Below are 19766 nucleotides of genomic sequence, written 5' to 3' on the forward strand. Positions count from 1 at the left end.
CATACCACTTGACTTTAAGACCTACAATAAAGCTGCGGTATTAAGACAGTGTGGCATGGGATGAATGACAGATACAGAGACCAGTGGGACAAAATGGGGCACCCAGAAATAGACTACACAAATATGGCCCAGTGATTCTGACAAAGGTATGAAGGCAGTTCAGTGGACAAATGGTAGTGTTTTCAACAAATGGTGTTGGATGGACCAACTGGAATCCATATGCAAAAAGTGAACCTCAATTTAAACCTTCCACCTTCTACATAAGTTAACTCAAAGGGGATCATAGATCTAAAAGTAAGAAGCAACAATACAAAACTTTTAGAAGGAAACACAGGAGAAAATTTTTGTGACACAGGTTATGCAGTGAACTTCTAGACATGATACAAAAAAAGAATAGGTTGATAAATTAACCTTCATCCAAATTAAACACTTTTTCTCTGTGAAAGACACTGTTAAGAGAATGAAGAGACAAGTTACAGTTCCTCAAAAGATTAAACATAGAGTTATCACATGACCCAGCAGTTCTGTTTGTATTTACCCTAGAAAAATTAAAACAGCATTCACACAAAAACTTGTACATGAGTATTCATAGTAGCTTTATTCATAACTGCTATGAACTGGACCAAGCTAAATATTCTTCAATGGGTGGATATTTATATTTACAAACAGCCAGTGGTACATCCCTACAATGCGATGACACTCAGCAATAAAAAGGGACCAACTGTAGATACAAACTGCGACTTGGATGAATCTCAGAGGCATTGATCATGCTGAGTGAAAGAAGCCAATCTCAAAAGGTTACTCGCTGTACGATTCCTTGTGTATGACATTCTCGGAAAGACAAAACCATAGTGATGAGAATCAATCAGTCATTAACAGGGGCTAGGGGTGGGTTAAGGGTGTGACTAGAAAGGGACAGCACAAGAGCTTTTCTGGGAGATGGGACTGTTTCGAATTTTGACTACAGTGGTCATTGCATGAATTTATATATGTTTTAAAACTCAATAGACCTGGACCCCCGCCAAAAGTCAACTTTACTCTATATTAATTTTTTTAAAAAAAGCCAAAATAAAAGACTGGACACTTGACACCAGAATCAGCAAACAAGCAGATATCTACATGATTGTGCCTTAGGAGGTATCTGGGTGGGGCAGTAGTTGTCCTAGGCTCCTGAAAGTGTTATCAGGGAGGGCTGTCTCAGGAGTTTATCAGAAGCCAGTGACGACAAACTGTATTGAAGACCTCTTTTGGGCTGTGGTCAGAGTGAGGTCACAGGTGGTGAGCCCTAGATACCTCTTCTTCCAACATCCTCTTCATCACGGCCCCAAACACAGATTATGTGGGTGGAATGGAGCATCGGGGAGACGTTCAGTGACGATCCTCCTTGTTCTCCCACAGGCTGATGCCACTGATTCCACCTGTCCACACAGATGGCATTTAAAAAGGACCAAAACAAGCCAAGCAGATGTCACTTCTTCCAAAACACCCAGCATTTGAACTCAACTGGTTTTCAAAAGAAAAACTTAACTAAGAATTTGTATTTTAATTTTCTTAATGCTCCAATTGTTTTAAGCATGTACAAGAATTCCGAAATATAAAGTCGTCAACGCTTTTCCCCCTTCTTCAGAAGGTATTTTCCTGGGATGATTTTTGTTTGCTTTTTTCCTTTGGGAAAGTAATCAAACACTCTTTTGTTTTTCCTTTCTCTAATTTAAACCATTTGTTCACTACTGAAGATTTATGAGGTTACCATCTGCCAGTTTATTTTACTTCTTTTTTACACATCTCTGACAATAAAAATAGCCGTAAGACGGGGACAGGAGGTCAACGCTACCTCCTATGAGGTGATGGTCCCTTTTTTCCATGAGCAGATGACAAGGGAATGAGCATACCTTTAATTTGCTCTTTACCATGTCAGTAGATTTACTGATGTTTCTGTGATGACCATTTGGTTTCACAGGGAGAAAAACATCAAACAGGCCCATGACATAACAATCTCAGTGTTTTTTTGCTTTCTTCCAGACAGTGTTTCTCCAGCACTGCTTTAACTATGCTTGCTTTTGTATCTGAAAATCATATTTCAGATGAAAATTCACAAGTCTTACTTAGTTTTTACAGACCCAAATGCTTTGGGGTTTGGCCATCTCATTCACTTGCAGATGAGACCATACTAAGTAATTATCATATCTTGTGAGTTTTTTTTTTTTTTTAACCATCCTTATTGGAGTATAATTGTTTTACAATGGTGTGTTAGTTTCTGCTTTATAACAAATTGACTCAGCTATACATATACGTGTATCCCCGTATCTCCTGAGTTCTGAACAGAACCCTGGCTATGACTCCGGATGAGAATCTAACAGCAGAAAGTTGGAGCCTTTATGCAGGGTTTGGATGCAACTTGCAGTCTCATGAGACAATGGCATTCTCTTCTTGCACTTCATCTCAGGGAGGGGCTTTTTCTTTTTTTTAGTTAACTTCTCAAGTTTATTTCTTGACAGTATCTTCTTTCGTTCTTACGATTACTCAAGTGAGGCACGTAAGGCAGAAATTAGGCACCAAATTTACAGATGAAGACGCAGTGCCTGAAGCTAGGCTGGATAACCAAGGCAGCGCCGGAGAACCACCCAGGGGCTCCTCCTACTTTCTAGCGCCGCCTCCGTGCTCATGGCGATTCCACAAACTACCAGGGTGGCTAAGGTGCCCAGTCACTGGGACATTCTCATTCCTGGCACTGTGGACCCACTGATGGGCTCCTGTGCTCTGGTTCACCTGCGCGTGTCCAGCGCTCACTCAGGGACCCGTGGACGGGGTTCCCAACACAAACTGCTTGAGGAGATACTGTAGCTTTGTACAGGCGGCCAAAGGGAAATTCTGTTTCTAGGATGCTGACTGGCCTGGCGGCCAAGCAGGGCCAAGTTAAATGTCGTTTGGGGCCATTCAATTGTGTTACCCTCTGAGTAAACACAGACTCTAAAAATGAGAAAAGCAAGGAGAAAAATGAAAACCCTTCCTACTTCCATCTGTGATACCTCAGCGATGTTTTACTTGGGAAAATACCATTAATAATACTTAGAGATGCCCCCAAATCATATTCTAAAGTTTAATACTCTTAAGAAAAACTACTTCCTTAATGAAGTTACTTACTCCCATGGGTTTTCATGATGAGCCAGATAGAAAACATGGGGTGGACAAACAGGATGTCAGTGAATACATCCTAGTCACGTCCAGGTACACAGAGGTTTCGTTTCGAATGACCCCATTAAGCCGTGGTGCCACGCTACAGGGCCTGCATCCAAGAAGCAGACGGTTTGGCAAAAGGCCATTTGGGCATAAGCTGGAAATCATATTAGTGAAGATCTGTAAGGACGCAACTTACATCTCTTCTCAGCCCTGACTTAACTCTCGAACAACAAGCCTAGACAGTTGATAAGCTTTGGGGGAGTAGCTCTGCACTTGGATGAAGGCCATCTCTACCCCTTGGGCCCCTGGGATCAGTGGCCAGAGACAGCAGGTAACAGCTGGGAGGGCCTGGGTTCTGTCTTCCCCACAAGGACTGGTTTCTTCTGGATTCTCAGCTACGGCTGACAAGAGTTGAAAATATACACAGTCTCTGGATTTGCCCAGGCAGCTTCAGATGAGGGGTTCTCAATCAGGGTGATTCTGTCCCCAGGGTATATTGATGAAGTCTAAGAGACATTTTTGGTTGTCACCCCTGGATGGGTGCCACTGGCATCTTGTGGGCAGAGGCCAGGGATCCTGAACACCTTACAATGCACAGGACAGCTCCCACAATAAAGAACTGTCCAGCCCAGCATGGCAATAGTGCCAGTTGATAAACCTTGCTTTCAACAAAAACTGTGGTAAAAATGTGTAACTCCGTGTCTTGTGACTATATATGAATTTACCGAGCACTCATGACACAACAAGCTCTCAGGAAGGGTTAGGCAGTGTTTTCTATGGCTGTGTCCTCTCACTGTACCTCATTTCATATGCCAACTACTCCCAGAGGAAAACCATAGGCAGCGCTGTGATGCGGACTGCATTGCCTCATGCGTCTTCTCACTCCCCTTTCAGATTCCCTCTTATTCTTTTCGGTGGGTGAGCCCAGGCCCAGACAGCCCACCTGGGCTGGACGCCGCCAGAGCTGGCCTGTGGATTGCACTTCAGACTCAGGCTCTAGAAATCATATTTCAGCTCGACCTCTTACTGGCTTGTGAGCTTGGACACAGACAAACGTTGGAACTCACCCTCTTCATCTTTAAGATGAAGAACATAATAGTATGTACCTCGTAAGGGTCTGATGAGCATCTGTGTGAAGCACCTACCTGGTGTCTGGCCCACAGGAGGAAACCTAGGAAAGTCAAGTTTAGTGCTGTGCTGCTCCCATATCCGTCATCATTACTGTACCTATCATCATTCCTTCCTGGATTGAAAAAAACAGTCAGAAAAGGAAAAAATAATTTGATTCATTCTAAAATCTAACTAACTTATTGTATCTGAAACTCTCCCCACCCAGGGAGACTGACATTTCAGGAAAGAAAAAAGGCAAAACCAAAGGCATCCATCTCTCCTAATGGACTTTCAAGTTCTCATGGCAATAAGAGGAAATATTTTTAAAAGGGAAAGTTGTCATTTTTTCCTTCAATCAAGCTGGCCCTGGCTGCATTTGGAGACTATGTACGAATCTGAAGCTTTTGCAGTCTTTAAAAGATCCTGTGAAGTAAACAGGATGGCCAGAACGTGCGCTAGGGCCTACTACTCTGTCTGTCCTATGTGAGAGACACTTTGCACTTGGTTCGTCCCGCTGGGCAGCTCCCACCTGCCCAATGCCCTTCTCTCTTGCTGCTCTGTGCGTCCCAGGGTGGAGGTCCCTCACACTGAGGCTGGGCCTGCTCCCTTCTTTCTCGCTGTCTGGCAGCTGCCTCAGTGTCCCTCTCTGTATTTGCCTACTCTTTGTCACCTGCTCTCTCCTTTTTACACCCTCCCCGGTCTGCCACGTGCCCTCACTCCCTGGCTCTGTTGACCTGCTGTGCTACATGGCCTGACTCCAGGGCTCGGGCTCCACCTCCTCTCCAGCCAGAGAGAAGTGCCATTTCCCTCATCGTACCTGCTCCTGGCACAGGCTGTGTGTGTGTTTCTCAGGGCAGAGTTGCTTAGGCCTCGTACTGGTTTCCTAGGTTTGCCATAACAAAGCTTCACAAACTCAGGGGTTCCAAACAAAGGAAATTTATTCTCTCACCGTTTGAGAGACTAGAAGTCTAATATCAAGGTGTCGGCAGGGCCATGCTCTTTCTGAAGACTCGAGGGGAGGATCTTTCTTCGCCTTGTCCTCGCTTCTGGTAGTTGCCGGCAGTCCTTCATGTTCCTTGGCTTGTAAACGCTTCCCTCCAATTTCTGCCTCCATCATCACACAGTGCTCTGTTCTGTGTGTCTTCCTGTGTATCCTCTGTGTTCCCATGGCATTCCCCTCTCTGTGTCTATGTCCAAACTTCTCTCTTCTTAGAAGGGTAACAGCCAGTGGAGTAGGACCCACCCTAATCCAGGATGACTTTATCCTAACTTGATCATGTCTGCAAAGACCCTATTTCCAAATAAGGTCACATTCTGGGGTCCTGGGTAGGCATGGATTTTGACGTTTGTACTCAATCCAGTACAAACCTCTGGAACACGGCTTTTCCTGTAGAGGTCTCTGCTTTCCAAAGCACAAAGGCACGGCTGTCCTCCTGGGTTCAGGCATCACTTTGCCCCATGGGCCCCATTGCCCCCTACCACACTCAGGGCTGGAGACGCGTAGGGCACAGCCCCACAGGCCTTCCTCACTTTCAACTCTCCCGCCAAAGCCCGCTCTCCCTCACCGCAGCCAGCCTTCATTGGCTTCCTTCACTCTCGAGGCTTTCAAATAAGACTGGGTATGAAGGGATCTCAAATATGGAGAGCCTTTAAAGGAATCCAGGGCTCTTTGCCAATAGAAGGATGGGGTGGGTGTCACCCAACATCATGAAGCAGTGTCTTCAGGTCCCCACTCTGACCCAGTGAGCCTCCAGGCCATCTACCCATCTGTAGGAATCTGTGGGCTGAACCATTGGTTTCACTCACTCTTTCTCTGTTATAAGGACAGGAGATTTAACTTCCTACAGACAGGCACCAGCCCACAGCGAAGGGTGAGCAGGGCCTGGTGGAAGGGCACTGGACCCTGGCAGAGCAAGGTAGCTGTGGCACCAGCTGGGCCGCCTGCCAGCCATGTAGTCACAACCAAGGCACCCAATCTCTCTCCACTTGTGCCACTCAGATTAACAAATGCTGCAGACTCAGTTGGCTTGGGTTTTCCAGCTGATCAAATGAAACCCATCTCTACACACCCCAAAGGGTGCCAAGAGAGAAACAAATCCGCTAACACGGAGTGAGCACGTATGGAAAACCCGACTTTTGAGACTGTTCATTAAACGTATTTGGTTTGAAATGATGTGAAAGAAGGCATCCCAGCCCCACCCCTGTGGAGGTTGTCAAATTCTTCCACGTCGAGGTAGGTGGAATGTGGTCAGAAGGAAGTTAGTAAATGAACCAGAGAGTGAGGATCTCTGAATTTCCTAGGCAAAGTGGGGCTTCTTTCCCCCCAGAAGTTAAAAAACAAGATGTGAGAATTATTAACATTATTCAGAATCTGGCTGAGACAGAAAAATGGCAAGCCACCCTGTGGAGAAAGTCACATTGGACACAGTAATGTTTACGTATGCAACATATTACAGAACACAAATAACGCTCCACAGAGCTCCCCTTACCTCAATCCCTTCTTTGTTTAAGGCATATTCATCAAAATTCAAAATGGCTATCTTAATCGTTCTTGGAGGGGGCAGTACCGTCAGGCCAATATTAATAGCATTGCTCCTCTTGGAATCCAGGACGATGATCTCCTGCTTTTTTCCATCTGCAGCAGTTTTCTTGTGATAAAATAAGGAGAATCCAAGATTAATGCATCATCTTTGGTCCTCTATTAAAAGCAAACTCACAACTTACTTAGACATGAAAACAAATGCCCTCAGTTTAGCTCAGGGAAGGACTGGCTACCTCTCAGCACAGCAGAGATCAGGGATTAGTTCCAAGAGGCCGCCAAGAGAAGGGCAGCAATGGAACTTCGCGAGTCAGACACGTTACAAAATAAAATTGATTTGCCTTCAATTGGGAAAAATGTGATATTTTGCAAGGAAAAAAAAAGGTTTTTTTCCATAGAAGCAGTGGAAACAAAACTCAAACCTCTCAGAGTTCCCTTCCTGCAGGCTGCAAGGTATCGGAATGTGCCTTGCTTGGCCCTGGAGCGTGTGGTGTGTGCCCAGAGATGGAGAAAGCTGGTCTGCGCACCGAGAAGACAGGAGCCAGAGGGGAATCCGGCATCGCTGGCCGGTCAGCCCTTCTGCATCTCAGGAGCTCCTCTCATCATTCCAACATCCTCCGCCCCGACACCTGAGCACTTCCGCCTCTCCTGCTACACACAGCCATCTGGGCAGCTGCCCAGGGAGTGGGAGAAGAGGAGTGAGGGATAAACTAGCAAAGAGGCCGAGGAGGGGGACCAAGTCCCCACAGAGCCCTGATGTATGTGGCCTCCCTGCTGGCCTGGCATCCTCGGGGCAGTCCCTGCGGCCAGCCCCGGGCTGGCACACGGCCAGAAGCCAGGAAGGTGTGAGGTGCTGAGCCAATGCTCACCTCTGCCCAGAGCTGTGACCAGGCCCCCAGCCTTCCCCTTCAGCTCTCGGGAAGTCAAGGGCGGCTGGCAACCGGGACAGGTGGAGGGGGGTCGGCCAGCAAGCTCCCTGTGCTGCACAGCTTCCCTTGAGGCCACAGGGCTGGGAGGATGATGATTCTGATTCATGAAACAAGCCTGGGGTGACGAGGATGGGTAAGACCCATCCAGCACAGTGATGGGGTGTGCTCACCGTGTGAGGGACCCAGCTGTGGGGTAACTAACTCACCTGGTGGTGGAGGGGGTTAGGGTCTGGAGAAGCTGCCACCTGAGCTGGACCCTCAAGACTGTCTAGGACTAGCCTGGGGCTGGGAGAGAATATAAGGAGAGGAGAAGTGCCTTTGTCTCGCTCCAGGGAACGGCCAGGGATGAAGCTGGAGGTTTGGGGGCCATATGGGGGAGCTCCATGAATCAGCTGCTCAGAAGCCCCCTGCAGGCAGGCCCCAGCTGAGCAGCTGACAGCTGCTCAAGGTTGGCCTCCTGTGCGGAGGCCTCAGCCTCTCCTCTGAGGAAGGGAACCAGGCTGGGCCTGGGAGCAGCTGAGCCGCCCAGGGAAGCTGGTCGCTGTAGCACAGGAGGTTGGGAGCTGGCAAGGAAAGACGGCTGCGGCCCCTTAAGTCCTACTGAGCCCTTCCAAACTCAATTGCTAACATTCTATTTTAGGTCCTTAAATATGCATTTGGGAATAAATTACAATTTCTTCATGAAGAAAATAACCGAAAGCATCCCAGCTGTTTGGCCGCCTGGTAGCCGGGAGGAACAATTCCTGTGGGTGTGCTCGTCGGCTTGGAACTGTGAGCTCCCAGGGACACGCGGCATAAATGCACCCTCACTCTGTAGGGCAGGCTTGTCTTCTATATATTTAAGCAAATAAGCTTATCAGGAGCCCCTGAAATTTAGCTGAAATCTACTTTAAAATATTATTTTGTGTATAGAAGGCTAAGAAGGAATGAGAAAAGGTTTGACAAAATGCTGATTACAGGCAATGATGACAGATGTGATGACTTGAGATGCCCACGTTGGGGTGCGGGGTGTCCACCCCTCCAGCTGCTACAGGGAGCCTGTCCAACATCCATTCCCTCTTCCCTGCTCACCAACAGGGACTTGATTTTTTTCAGGCTGGTAATATGTCAGTGAAATCAGCCACCTCCCTGGACCCTTGGCAGGTAAGGCTGGCAGTTTGGGTTTTTGTTTTCCTGATTAAAAAGAGATAGACCCAGTGAGCCATGCCTTTTGCCTTTCCTCCTTCTTCCTGCCTAGAATGTGGATGTGAGGCCCAGAGAGACAGCAGTGAGACATCTCATGAGCATAAGGAATGAAGCCACATGGACGGCAGCATGGAAGATGGAAGAAGCCTGGGACCTGGCATTGGAGAGGCAACTACGCACAGCCAGGCTCCAGCGCAGGAAGCATTTACGGGAAGGCAGGGGTTCCCTGGGAATCATTAGCCCTTAGCCCCCCATCTATAGAGTCCCCGTCATTCTAGGAGCCTGCAGAGATGACTGAGCAGGCCCAGCCCAACTGCAGCCTTTGTGCAAATGAGAAAAAGATGCCCACCTCCAGGGAGACACAGCCCCATGGCAAACATCTTGAGAGGGAAGCACCGCTCAGATTTAAGCCCTCCCCCCTCAGCCAGTGTCCACGTGCAGCAAGCAACCCACACAGACTCAGGGGTGGCTCTGAGCCTGAGATGTCCTTGCCCCCATTCTCAGTAGAACTCAGTTCACACCAACGGACACACCCACACCCACACCCCCCATAAATCAGGAAGAAGCAAGCTGCTGGACATCCTGAGATAATGGGGAAGCTATCTTCACAAACGACGCTACATGTTTTCAGAGCATTTCCAACCACTTCGCAAAGGAAGGAATAAGAATTAAAGTCATATCTGAAATTGGATTGCTAAATCTCTGGATTTTATCCAAGAGGTATTTTAAATGCTCTTCTTCATAATTAAAACAGACTCCACTGGATGCTACTGACCCCTCAAGTGCCTTGGCGGCTGTCCTGCTCGACACGAGGGGTGGGTCATGCGGGCTTGTCCAACTCTCTCCTCCCCTCCCACAATGAACTGGAGCAGCGCCTGAAAGAACAAGCCAAAGTTCTTCGTGCCCGGAGGCATGCGTCCTGTCTAGGGATTAGCCATCATCAGTTCTGATCCATTTCAATCCTCTTTCAGGGTCAAAGCCCAGACCAGCAAGAGTGACCTTCACTACGTCCTTCACCTGGTCCTGTGTCTGAGTCACTGTCGCCCATCCTCTTCCACAAAGCCTCTCGTGCCCCGTCCCTCATTCCTGCCACCTGCACCCTGAGCCTGACCCCTGGTGCCAGCCTCCCAGGGCAGCCCACCACGGGCCTCCTGCTTCCAGCCTCTTCTCACCCCCAGCCCATTCATCCTACTCTTGCTAAGAGTCTTTCTCAGGCACTCATCTCCTTATTGCATTTCTTTGATCAGACAGTCTGTGACTGTCCATTGTTTGAAATGAGAAAAATAGTAAATTGATCAATGATAGAAAGAGGAGATAAAGCAGATAAGACACAGTGTTCCCTGTAAAGGAGGTTAGGAAATGTTAAATGACCCTCTAAAGGCATCTGGAAAGGAAGGGCTAAGATGTGATGGGACAAAGGTGGAACAGGGTTGGGAGGAAGACAGGAGGTGATACTTCTAGGCAGGAGATGAGAAAGTTGTTTTGCATTTTACTTGAGCCCAGACACACCCCCGAAAACAACACACAAACAAGGAAACCAAACGCCCAAACCTCCTGAAATATCAATACAGGGCCTACTTGAAGGAACTGACAACATTTTCTTGAGAGAAAAAGAAAAAGATGTGCATAAATGAGAAACATCATGTCCCTGGATAGGAAGCCTCAGTGTTGTAAGGATGTTCGTTATCTCTCATCATGGAATTTATATATAAATAATATATATATTTAAAATGATTCTAATCAAAGTCCAACAAGATTTTTTTGGAATTAAAAAATATTCTAGAGTTACTATGAAAGAATATATGTGTAAAAAATCCATAAGTAGAAATATATATAATAGCTACCCAATTAGCTCTAAAAAGGTATTATAAAACTGATATAATTAATGTGTAGCACGGGCACTAAACAGCTACAATGATAGAACAGAATAGAATGAAAGTACAGAAAAAGCTCTCATACAGTGATCCAGGGCATTCCAACAAGAGCGCAAGATCAGTGAGTCACAATCCGTCATGAAAGCCCAATTCTAATATGGAACCGAAGAAAGTAACTTTAAGTCAAAAGACTCAGCATGGTAGGTTAACATCATGACAGACTGGATTGACTGACATCTTCCTTCTTTAAAAAAAAAAAGCCAGCAGAAAGCAAGAACACAGGCTGTGTGGGAATGGCCAAGGGTCATCATGGTTGGAGTATGCCACACCCCATGAGACCCCTCTGCTGATTGGCTGTTATCAGCGATGGTCCACCACAGCAAACCCTGAGCAGGAAAAGAGGCTGAGAAGCAAGCTCAGTCCTTCAACTGTCTCTTGCTGGTTGGCAGGGTATCTTCCCACATTTATTTATTTTATGCCTTTCTTTGATATAGATCTCATTTCCTGAGTGCCTGTTAGGCTCCTACACCTTGAACGGGGACATTTTTCATGGAGACCAACAAAAATGTGGGGGGCCACGATGCCACCGGCAGCAATGGTCGGTCCTGGGATGACAGGAAATAAGCGTTTCTGCCTCAATTCTCTGATAAAAGGTCTACCAGCCAAACCTCTGCCCTCAGTTCTGAAGAATTCACAGGGCAGAAAGGATGCTGAGGGTGGCTCCTGTGGGTGGGGCTTCAGGCACAGGATGCTGGACTAGGGGGCGGCTGGAAGTGAAAATGGGAACAACTGTCTCCGGGGCAACAGAGTTGCCCCAGCAACAGAGTGGAAGTGAGCAGAGTCGGGGGAACCAGGGTGGGGATGTCTTTGAACATGAAATTTCCCCAAGTACGTCCAGAAGTTCTCAAGGTAAAAGAGGAACTTACTTCTAAAAGGGGCAGGGGGCACTCTAGGAAGAGGCCAGGCTCTGATTTGCTTCCAGAAAGCCTAGTGAAGCTGAACTTCTGAGCCGAACGAGGCAGCAACACCCAGAACCTCCTTCAAAACAACAACTATCAGGGAGCCTCCAACCTGCCAACAGTTGCCTTGCCAGAAATACTGTCTCTGGAGAAATGCTTCTGGTTTGCATGGAATGGAGGGCTTCTGTTTGTTTTTGACTTGGCCAAGAAGATTGCAGGGAGTGGGGAGAGGGTGTAACAGCCAAAAGGGTGAGAGACCGAGCTTACCCTCTATAGCAAGAGATGCTGTCAGGGCCAGCAGAGACCTCTTAGAGAGAAGGGGCAGGAAGGAAGTCACCAAGGAAGTTCAGCTCCTTTCCCCCAAGCTGTCCAAGAGGGCTGAGGGTCCAGTTCCAGGAGGCAGAAGTGAGCTCCTCCAGGAGGAAGCTTCAAACAGGCGGTGCCCATGACCACAAGACTTACAGAATTTCTAAGAAGCAAAGAAGGGGTACTCAATTTAAGCAGTGAGTGCTAACTGCCAAGGCTTAGGGGTAAGGGCTGTGACTTTCCTCTGCAGCCCTAGATTCACCTGGTGGTCAGCTCCCTGGGTGGGGGCCGTCTCTCTAGAACCAACCAGCTCCAAGAGGTTGGGCCCTGCGAACTCAGCCACTCCAAGGGACAGAAAGTCACATACGACAGGAATATTTTTTAGAACGGCTAAACCACCTATTCAGGTCTTCTCAGGGAGACACCGGGGCAACGCCAATCCTGATACAGAGACGGATGACCACAGGCCTTGCAGGGAGGAGACATGCAAGTCAGGTTTTTGGATAGAACAAAGTATTGCCTCCAAGAACAAGTCTTTTAGAATCTGCAAGTAAAGAGACAAACTTGATTCGGAATGGTTATGGGGTGGGTGACCGCCATGTAAGAGTGACTACAACCTGACAGCATTCGATATCCTGAGGACGAGACCATTACTCCCCCTCATAATCATTCAGTTTCGGAAAAGAGAAGGGTGAATATTCAGGCAGCAGTTAGGAAAAAGTGGAAAGGAAAACTTTAACGCTAAATAGTAGTCATTAAGCTTAGAGGCTGATTTAAAACCTCACATTGGAATCTCAGGAAAGTCACGTTGAGACAAAGGCTAAGAAAATCAATCGCATAAAAAAAAGATTGACCTGTTAACACAGCACAAAAGCACATTCTCCCCTGTTGCACTGGGTCTACCGAACAACCCTGGGAGGTCAGGCACACAGGATCAGGCCTGGTTTCTTTCTTTTTTTCCCCCCATAATCAAAACCAGGCTCAGAGAGGTTGACCGACTTGCTCAAGGTCACACAGTTAGAGGTAGAGTCCAGACCAAATGAAATTTAAAGTTTCAGTAGCAAAGCATACAGATCATTAAGAAGAAAGAGAGAGTCTTTTTTTTAAAAAAAAAAAATGACAAGATTCAAAAATCCCCAAGGGAAGAGCACGAGGAAGTGTTCAGAGCATGAGCTTGAAAGTAGCCGAAACAAAACGGAATCCAGGGATGACACGAACAGATTCAGGAGCCCTGAAGGGTAACTGCAAATATGCAGAGCATCAAGTCACCAGGGGGGTCAGCTGGGGTCTGACCCATTCACGGCCTGGAGACCTTGCCAAGTCACTGAATCTCTCTGTGTCTCCTGTCCTCTCTGGGACCCAATCTCACAGGGTTTGTTGTGAGGATGAAAGGAGACAATGGATGTAAATCAGTGAGAACAAGGCTTGGCCCCTGGTAAGCACAACAGAAGTGTCTGCTGGGACTATTAGAAGAGTATTACTGGTACTGATACATGTAAAGTATTCAGGACAATACCTGGAAAATAGTGCTTTCTAAGAATTAGCTCTTAGCTTTTTTCACTACCAATGACTCCTTTTTTTAAAATCATTTTAACGTAATAACATTGTATTTTAAAAATATATGGTTTACCAAAGTGTATTTTTCATAACTAATGCATCTACCACGCTTACTGATCAAAGGCACCTACATAAACAGGAGCGTCAGATCAGACCGGTGTCCCCACCCTGAATAGTTATAGTTGCAGGACAGTGCAGGGACTTGATACTCAGTTTAGCCTGCAGAGCTGCTTCCCGGGGACATGGACAACTTGCCTGAGGCTTCCTGAATGAATGAAAAGAGCTTATGGATGCTCATTAGAGTCTGTGCAGACTCCCAGGCACATGGACAGTGCCTGGTGTGGGAAGTAGATCTAGTAAATGAGCCGTGGCACACCATGATAAAGACGGCCAAGGTCCAGAGAAGGGCCACCGTGAAGGCATAAAATTCCACGTGCGAGGAGAGGACAACGTGAGCAGAGTAGGGAGGGGAGCACGGGCAAAGATTGTGGAGGCTCACAGTCTGGGCAGGTGGATAGGGCTTGCCTTCCAAAGTTTTCTGAAATGTTGACACGGAGAGTCACCCCTTTGAATTTCTAAAGAGTAATTTTACTAGACACAAAGGATGCAGTTTCTAAAAAGTAGTTATTCAGCACACAGAACTTGTCATCGCACAGGGTGCTGTGACTGAAAACAGAAACTGGGCTAAGGACATGATTTATTAAGAGAACTCAGAGTCTTGGAGAATACGGCTAAGTTTGAGAGCATTTCCATGAAAGGCGGCTGACCTCTCAAAACGCTTGTCAGCATCACTGTCACAGACCCTGGGGCCGGCTCAGCAAGGCGTGAGCTCTAGAAATGGTAAATCATTCCTCCTCGTGACGCTACAGGATATTTTCGAAACTGTCCATTGAGAAAGTGACAATGACAGTGATGCCACAATACAGATGTCATAAAGATGTGACTGCTATGGACTTTCCCTAAGTCCTGTGACGAGGGAGGAGGCCATATACGTGGGAAAGCATTAAGGCAAAAGACAACAACAACATCCAAAAGCCAAAGAAAGACACCTAAATAAAAGCTGAAAAACCTTTAGTTAGGAATAGAGTTTCTGAGGACCTGGCCAGAACAGGCTTGCTTATTGGTAAGTTTAGGAAAAAAATGTTAACTTCCCATATTTGTTCTTAGAGTCTTTTACAGCAGAGGCCAACTGGAAAACAGTTACATTTCCAATGTTAATGTAGTTTATCTAGTACCCTAACCAGGAGACTTTTGAGAGGGGAAGCGAGTACTCTTAATAATTATGCTGGGACCTCCACACACGCCAGGATCATCTTGGATACACTAGGGTGTGCGATCACCCCAGATAAGCTCCAAAGTTGGGTTTGGCATTTCCAGGGAGAATTCAGGTTCTCTGAGGGTGCTGTTTAATAAAATAACATACTTCCTTATGACCTGAACTTGAATATAAGGTAGGAAGATTTTCCTCTCTTCTCAGGAGAATAAAATGGAGGTGGACGTGAGGGGCCAGTGAAGGAGTCAATGTGGAAAGTGATGGTGGGAACAATGCCCCCCTCAATGGTGCCTCATTTTTCACTTTAAATCAATGGTTCACAACTTTGGCTGAGGACCCTGGGGAGATTTTCAAAATAACCCAGGCCAGGGCTTACCTCAGACCAATAAATCATCATCTCCGAATTTTCTTAAAGAGTCACTGCTAATAGTTTCTGATATATTTCAAAACTTCAAGGTAAATAAAGTTGAACAAATTTCTCCAAATCCATTCCGGGGCCCCCTCCCCTTAATAAAGCAATGAACCCAGGTGAGTAAGACAGCAATGAGTTCCCAAAGGGGAAAACAGGTCCCTTCTTCCTTCTGTGCGCCTCTTCCACGCCATACCTTTTGTGGTCTCTCTGGATCTGAGAGTATAAAAGCTGCCCTTTGGGGGCAAGTGGAAATTGGCCGTCCTGGATTAGGCACAGGGGTGGAAGGCCACTTCCTGAGGCTCCTCAGAGTGCTGTCAAGTCCATGGAGGGTACCTCCCCACTCCCAGGGGCTTTCTGCCCTGGCATCCTACCCTGGGGTCATTTTAACCACCTCTTATGCCATTCTCCACATCTTAGACCGGCAGAAAAAACACAACATAATGAAACTTAGTGCAGGATTTCTGTCTTTTTCCTCAAAATATAATTAAAATCATCTTACCAAAAAGCTATAGAGAGAGATTGGTTCAGGGTGGTGGAGTAGAAGGACGTGCTCTCACTCCCTCTTGTGAGAACACCAGAATCACAACTAGCTGCTGGACAATCACTGACAGGAAGACACTGGAACTCACAAAAAAAGACATCCAAAGACAAAGGAGAAGCCACAATGAGATGGTAGGAGGGGCACAATGACAATAAAATCAAATCCCATAACTGCTGGGTGGGTGACTCACAAACTGGAGAACAATTATACCATAGAAGTCCACCCACTGGAGTGAAGGTTCTGAGCCCCACGTCAGGCTTCCCAACCTGGGGGTCCGGCAACAGGAGGAGGAATTCGTAGAGAATCAGACTTTGAAGGCTACAGAGATTTGATTACAGGACTTCAACAGGACTGGGGGAAACAGAGACTCCATTCTTGGAAGACACACACAAAGTAGTGTGCACGTCGGGACCCAGGGGTAAGGAGCAGTCACCCCATAGGAGACTGAACCAGACCTACCTGCTAGTGTTGCAGGGTCTCCTGCAGAGTGGGGGTGGCTGTGGCTCACTGTGAGGACAAGAACACTGGCAGCAAATGTTCTGGGAAGTACTCCTTGGCGTGAGCCCTCCCAGAGGCTGCCATTAGCCCCACCAAAGAGCCCAGGTAGGCTCCAGTGTTGGGTCGCCTCAGACCAAACAACCAACAGGGAGGGAAGGCAGGACCACCCATGAGCAGACAAGTGGATTAGAGTTTTACTGAGCTCTGCCCACCAGAGCAACACCCAGCTCTACCTACCACCAGTCCCTCCCATCAGGAAACTTCCACAAGCCTCTTAGATAGCCTCATCCACCAAAGACCAGACAGCAGAAGCAAGAAGAACTACAATCCTGCAGCCTGTGGAACAAAAACCACATTCACAGAAAGACAGACAAGATGAAAAGACAGAGGGCTATGTACCAGATGAAGGAACCAGATAAAACCTCAGAAAAACAACTAAATGAAGTGGAGACAGGCAACCTTCCAGAAAACAATTCGGAATAATGATAGTGAAGATGATCCAAGGTCTTGGAAAAAAAATGGAGGCAAAGATCGAGAAGATGCAAGAAATGTTTAACAAAGACCTAGAAGAATTAAAGAACAAACACCTAGAAGAATTAAAGAACAAACAAACAGAGATGAACAATACAATAACTGAAATGAAAAATACACTAGAAGGAATCAATAGCAGAATAACTGAGGCAGAAGAAAGGATAAGTGACCTGGAAGACAGAATGGTGGAATTCACTGCCATGGAACAGAATAAAGTAAAAAGAATGAAAAGATATGAAGAGAGTCTCAGAGACCTCTGGGACAACATTAAATGCAAAAACATTCGCATTATAGGGGTTCCAGAAAGAGAAGAGAGAGAGAAAGGAGCTGAGAAAATATTTGAGGAGATTATAGTCGAAAACTTCCCTAACAGGGGAAAGAAAATAGCCACCCAAGTCCAGGAAGCACAGAGAGTCCCATAGAGGATAAACCCAAGGAGAAACATGCCGAGACACATAGTAATCAAATGGACAGAAATTAAAGACAAAGAAAAATTACTGAAAGCAGCAAGGGAAAAACGACAAATAACATACAAGAGAACTCCCATAAGGTTAACAGCTGATTTCTCAGCAGAAACTCTACAAGCCAGAAAGGAGTGGCATGACGTATTTAAAGTGATGAAAGGGAAGGACCTACTACCAAGATTACTCTACACGGCAAGGATTTCATTCACATTCAATGGAGAAATCAAAAGCTTTACAGACAAGCAAAAGTGAAGAGAATTCAGCACCACCAAACCAGCTCTACAACAAATGCTAAAGGAACTTCTCTAAGTGGGAAACACAAGAGAAGAAAAGGACCTGCAAAAAAAAACCCATAACAGTTGAGAAAATGATAATAGGAACATAAATATTGGTAATTACCTTAAACGTGAATGGATTAAATGCTCTAACCAAAAGACACAGGCTCGCTGAATGGATACAAAAACAAGACCCGTATGTGTGCTGTCCACAAGAGACCCAATTCAGAGCTAGGAACACATACAGACTGATGGAAAAAGGGGATGGAAAAAGATATTCCATGCAAATGGAAATCAAAAGAAAGCTGGAGTAGCAATGCTCATAGCAGATAAAATAGACTTTAAAATAAAGCATGTTACCAGAGACAAGGAAGGACACTACATAATGATCAAGGGATCAATCCAAGAAGAAGATATAACAATTAAAAATATATATGCACCCAACATAGGAGCACCTCAATACATAAGGCAACTTCTAACAGCTATAAAAGAGGAAATTGACAGCAACACAATAATAGTGGGGGACCTTAAGGCCTCACTTACACCAATGGACAGATCATCCAAACAGAAAATTTATAAGGAAACACAAGCTTTAAATGACACAATAGACCAGAGATATTTAATTGATATTTATAGGACATTCCATCCGAAAACAGCAGATTACACTTTCTTTTCAAGTACACACGGAACACTCTCCAGGAGAGATCACATCTTGGGTCACAAATCAAGCCTCAGTAAATTTAAGAAAATTAAAATTATATCAAGCATCTTTTCTGTCCACAATGCTATAAGATTAGAAATGAATTACAGGGAAAAAAACATAAAAAACACAAACACATGGAGGCTAAACAATACGTTACTAAATAAGAGAGATCTCTGAAGAAATCAAAGAGAAAATCAAAAAACACCTAGAGACAAATGACAATGAAAACACGATGACCCAATACCTATGCGATGCAACAAAAGCGTTCTAAGAAGGAAGTTTATAGCTACACAAGCCTACCTCGAGAAAGAAGAAAAATCTCAAATAAACAATCTAACCTTATGCCTAATGGAACTAGAGAAAAAAGAAGAAACAAAATCTAAAGTTAGTAGAAGGAAAGAAATGATAAAGATCAGACAAGAAACAAATGAAATAGAAACAAAGAAAACAAAAGCAAAGATCAATAAAACTAAAAGCTGGTGCTTTGAGAAGATAAAATTGATAAACCATTAGCCAGACTCATCAAGAAAAAGAGGGAGAGGATTCAAATCAATAAAATTAGAAATGAAAGAGCAGAAGGTACAACAGACACCACAGAAATACAAAGTATTCTAAGAGACTACTACCAGCAACCCTATGCCAATAAAATGGACAACCTGGAAGAAATGGACAAATTCTTAGAAAGGTATAACCTTCCAAGTCTAAACCAGGAAGAAATAGAAAATATGAACAGACCAATCACAAGTAATGAAATTGAAACTGTGATTAAAAATCTTCCAACAAACAAAAGCCCAGGACCAGATGGCTTCACAGATGAAATCTAAGAAACATTTAGAGAAGAGTTAACACCCATCCTTCTCAAACTCTTCCAAAATATTGCGGAGGAAGGAACACTCCAAAACTCATTCTATGAGGCCACCATCACCCTGATACCAAAACCAAAGATACTACAAAAAAAGAAAATTACAGACCAATATCACTCATGAATATAGATGCAAAAATCCCCAACAAAATACTAGCAAACAGAATCCAACAACACATTAAATGGATCATACACCATGATCAAGTGGGATTTATCCCAGGGATGCCAGGATTCTTCAGTATACGCAAATCAATCAATGTGATACACCATATTAATAAATTGAAGAATAAAAACCATGTGATCATCTCAATAGATTCAGAAAAAGCTTTTGACAAAATTCAACACCCATTTATGATAAAAACTGTCCAGAAAGCGGGCACAGAGGGAAACTACCGCAACATGATACAGGGCATATACAACAAACCCACAGCAAAGATCATTCTCAATGCTGAAAAACTGAAAGCATTTCCTCTAAGATCAGGAACAAAACAAGGATGTCGACTCTTGCCACTATTATTCAACATAGTTTCGGAAGTCCTAGCTATGGTAATCAGAGAAGAAAAAGAAA

General features: G+C 45.4%; 1 protein-coding gene across 3 annotated transcripts in view; it reads right to left on the bottom strand.

Annotated features, from left to right (window-relative positions):
* FHOD3 (formin homology 2 domain containing 3) overlaps nucleotides 1-19766 on the bottom strand; it is a 497328-nt gene that overhangs the window by 48417 nt on the left and 429145 nt on the right. For all 3 annotated transcript variants that reach the window (XM_032602812.1, XM_032602814.1, XM_032602813.1), the window contains one exon: nucleotides 6780-6938. In XM_032602812.1, coding sequence (XP_032458703.1) covers nucleotides 6780-6938 — 159 coding nt within the window. The remainder of the gene's footprint in view (nucleotides 1-6779; nucleotides 6939-19766) is intronic.

This window comes from Phocoena sinus, chromosome 14 (genome assembly GCF_008692025.1).
Source record: "Phocoena sinus isolate mPhoSin1 chromosome 14, mPhoSin1.pri, whole genome shotgun sequence".
NCBI classification, from domain to species: Eukaryota; Metazoa; Chordata; class Mammalia; order Artiodactyla; family Phocoenidae; genus Phocoena; species Phocoena sinus.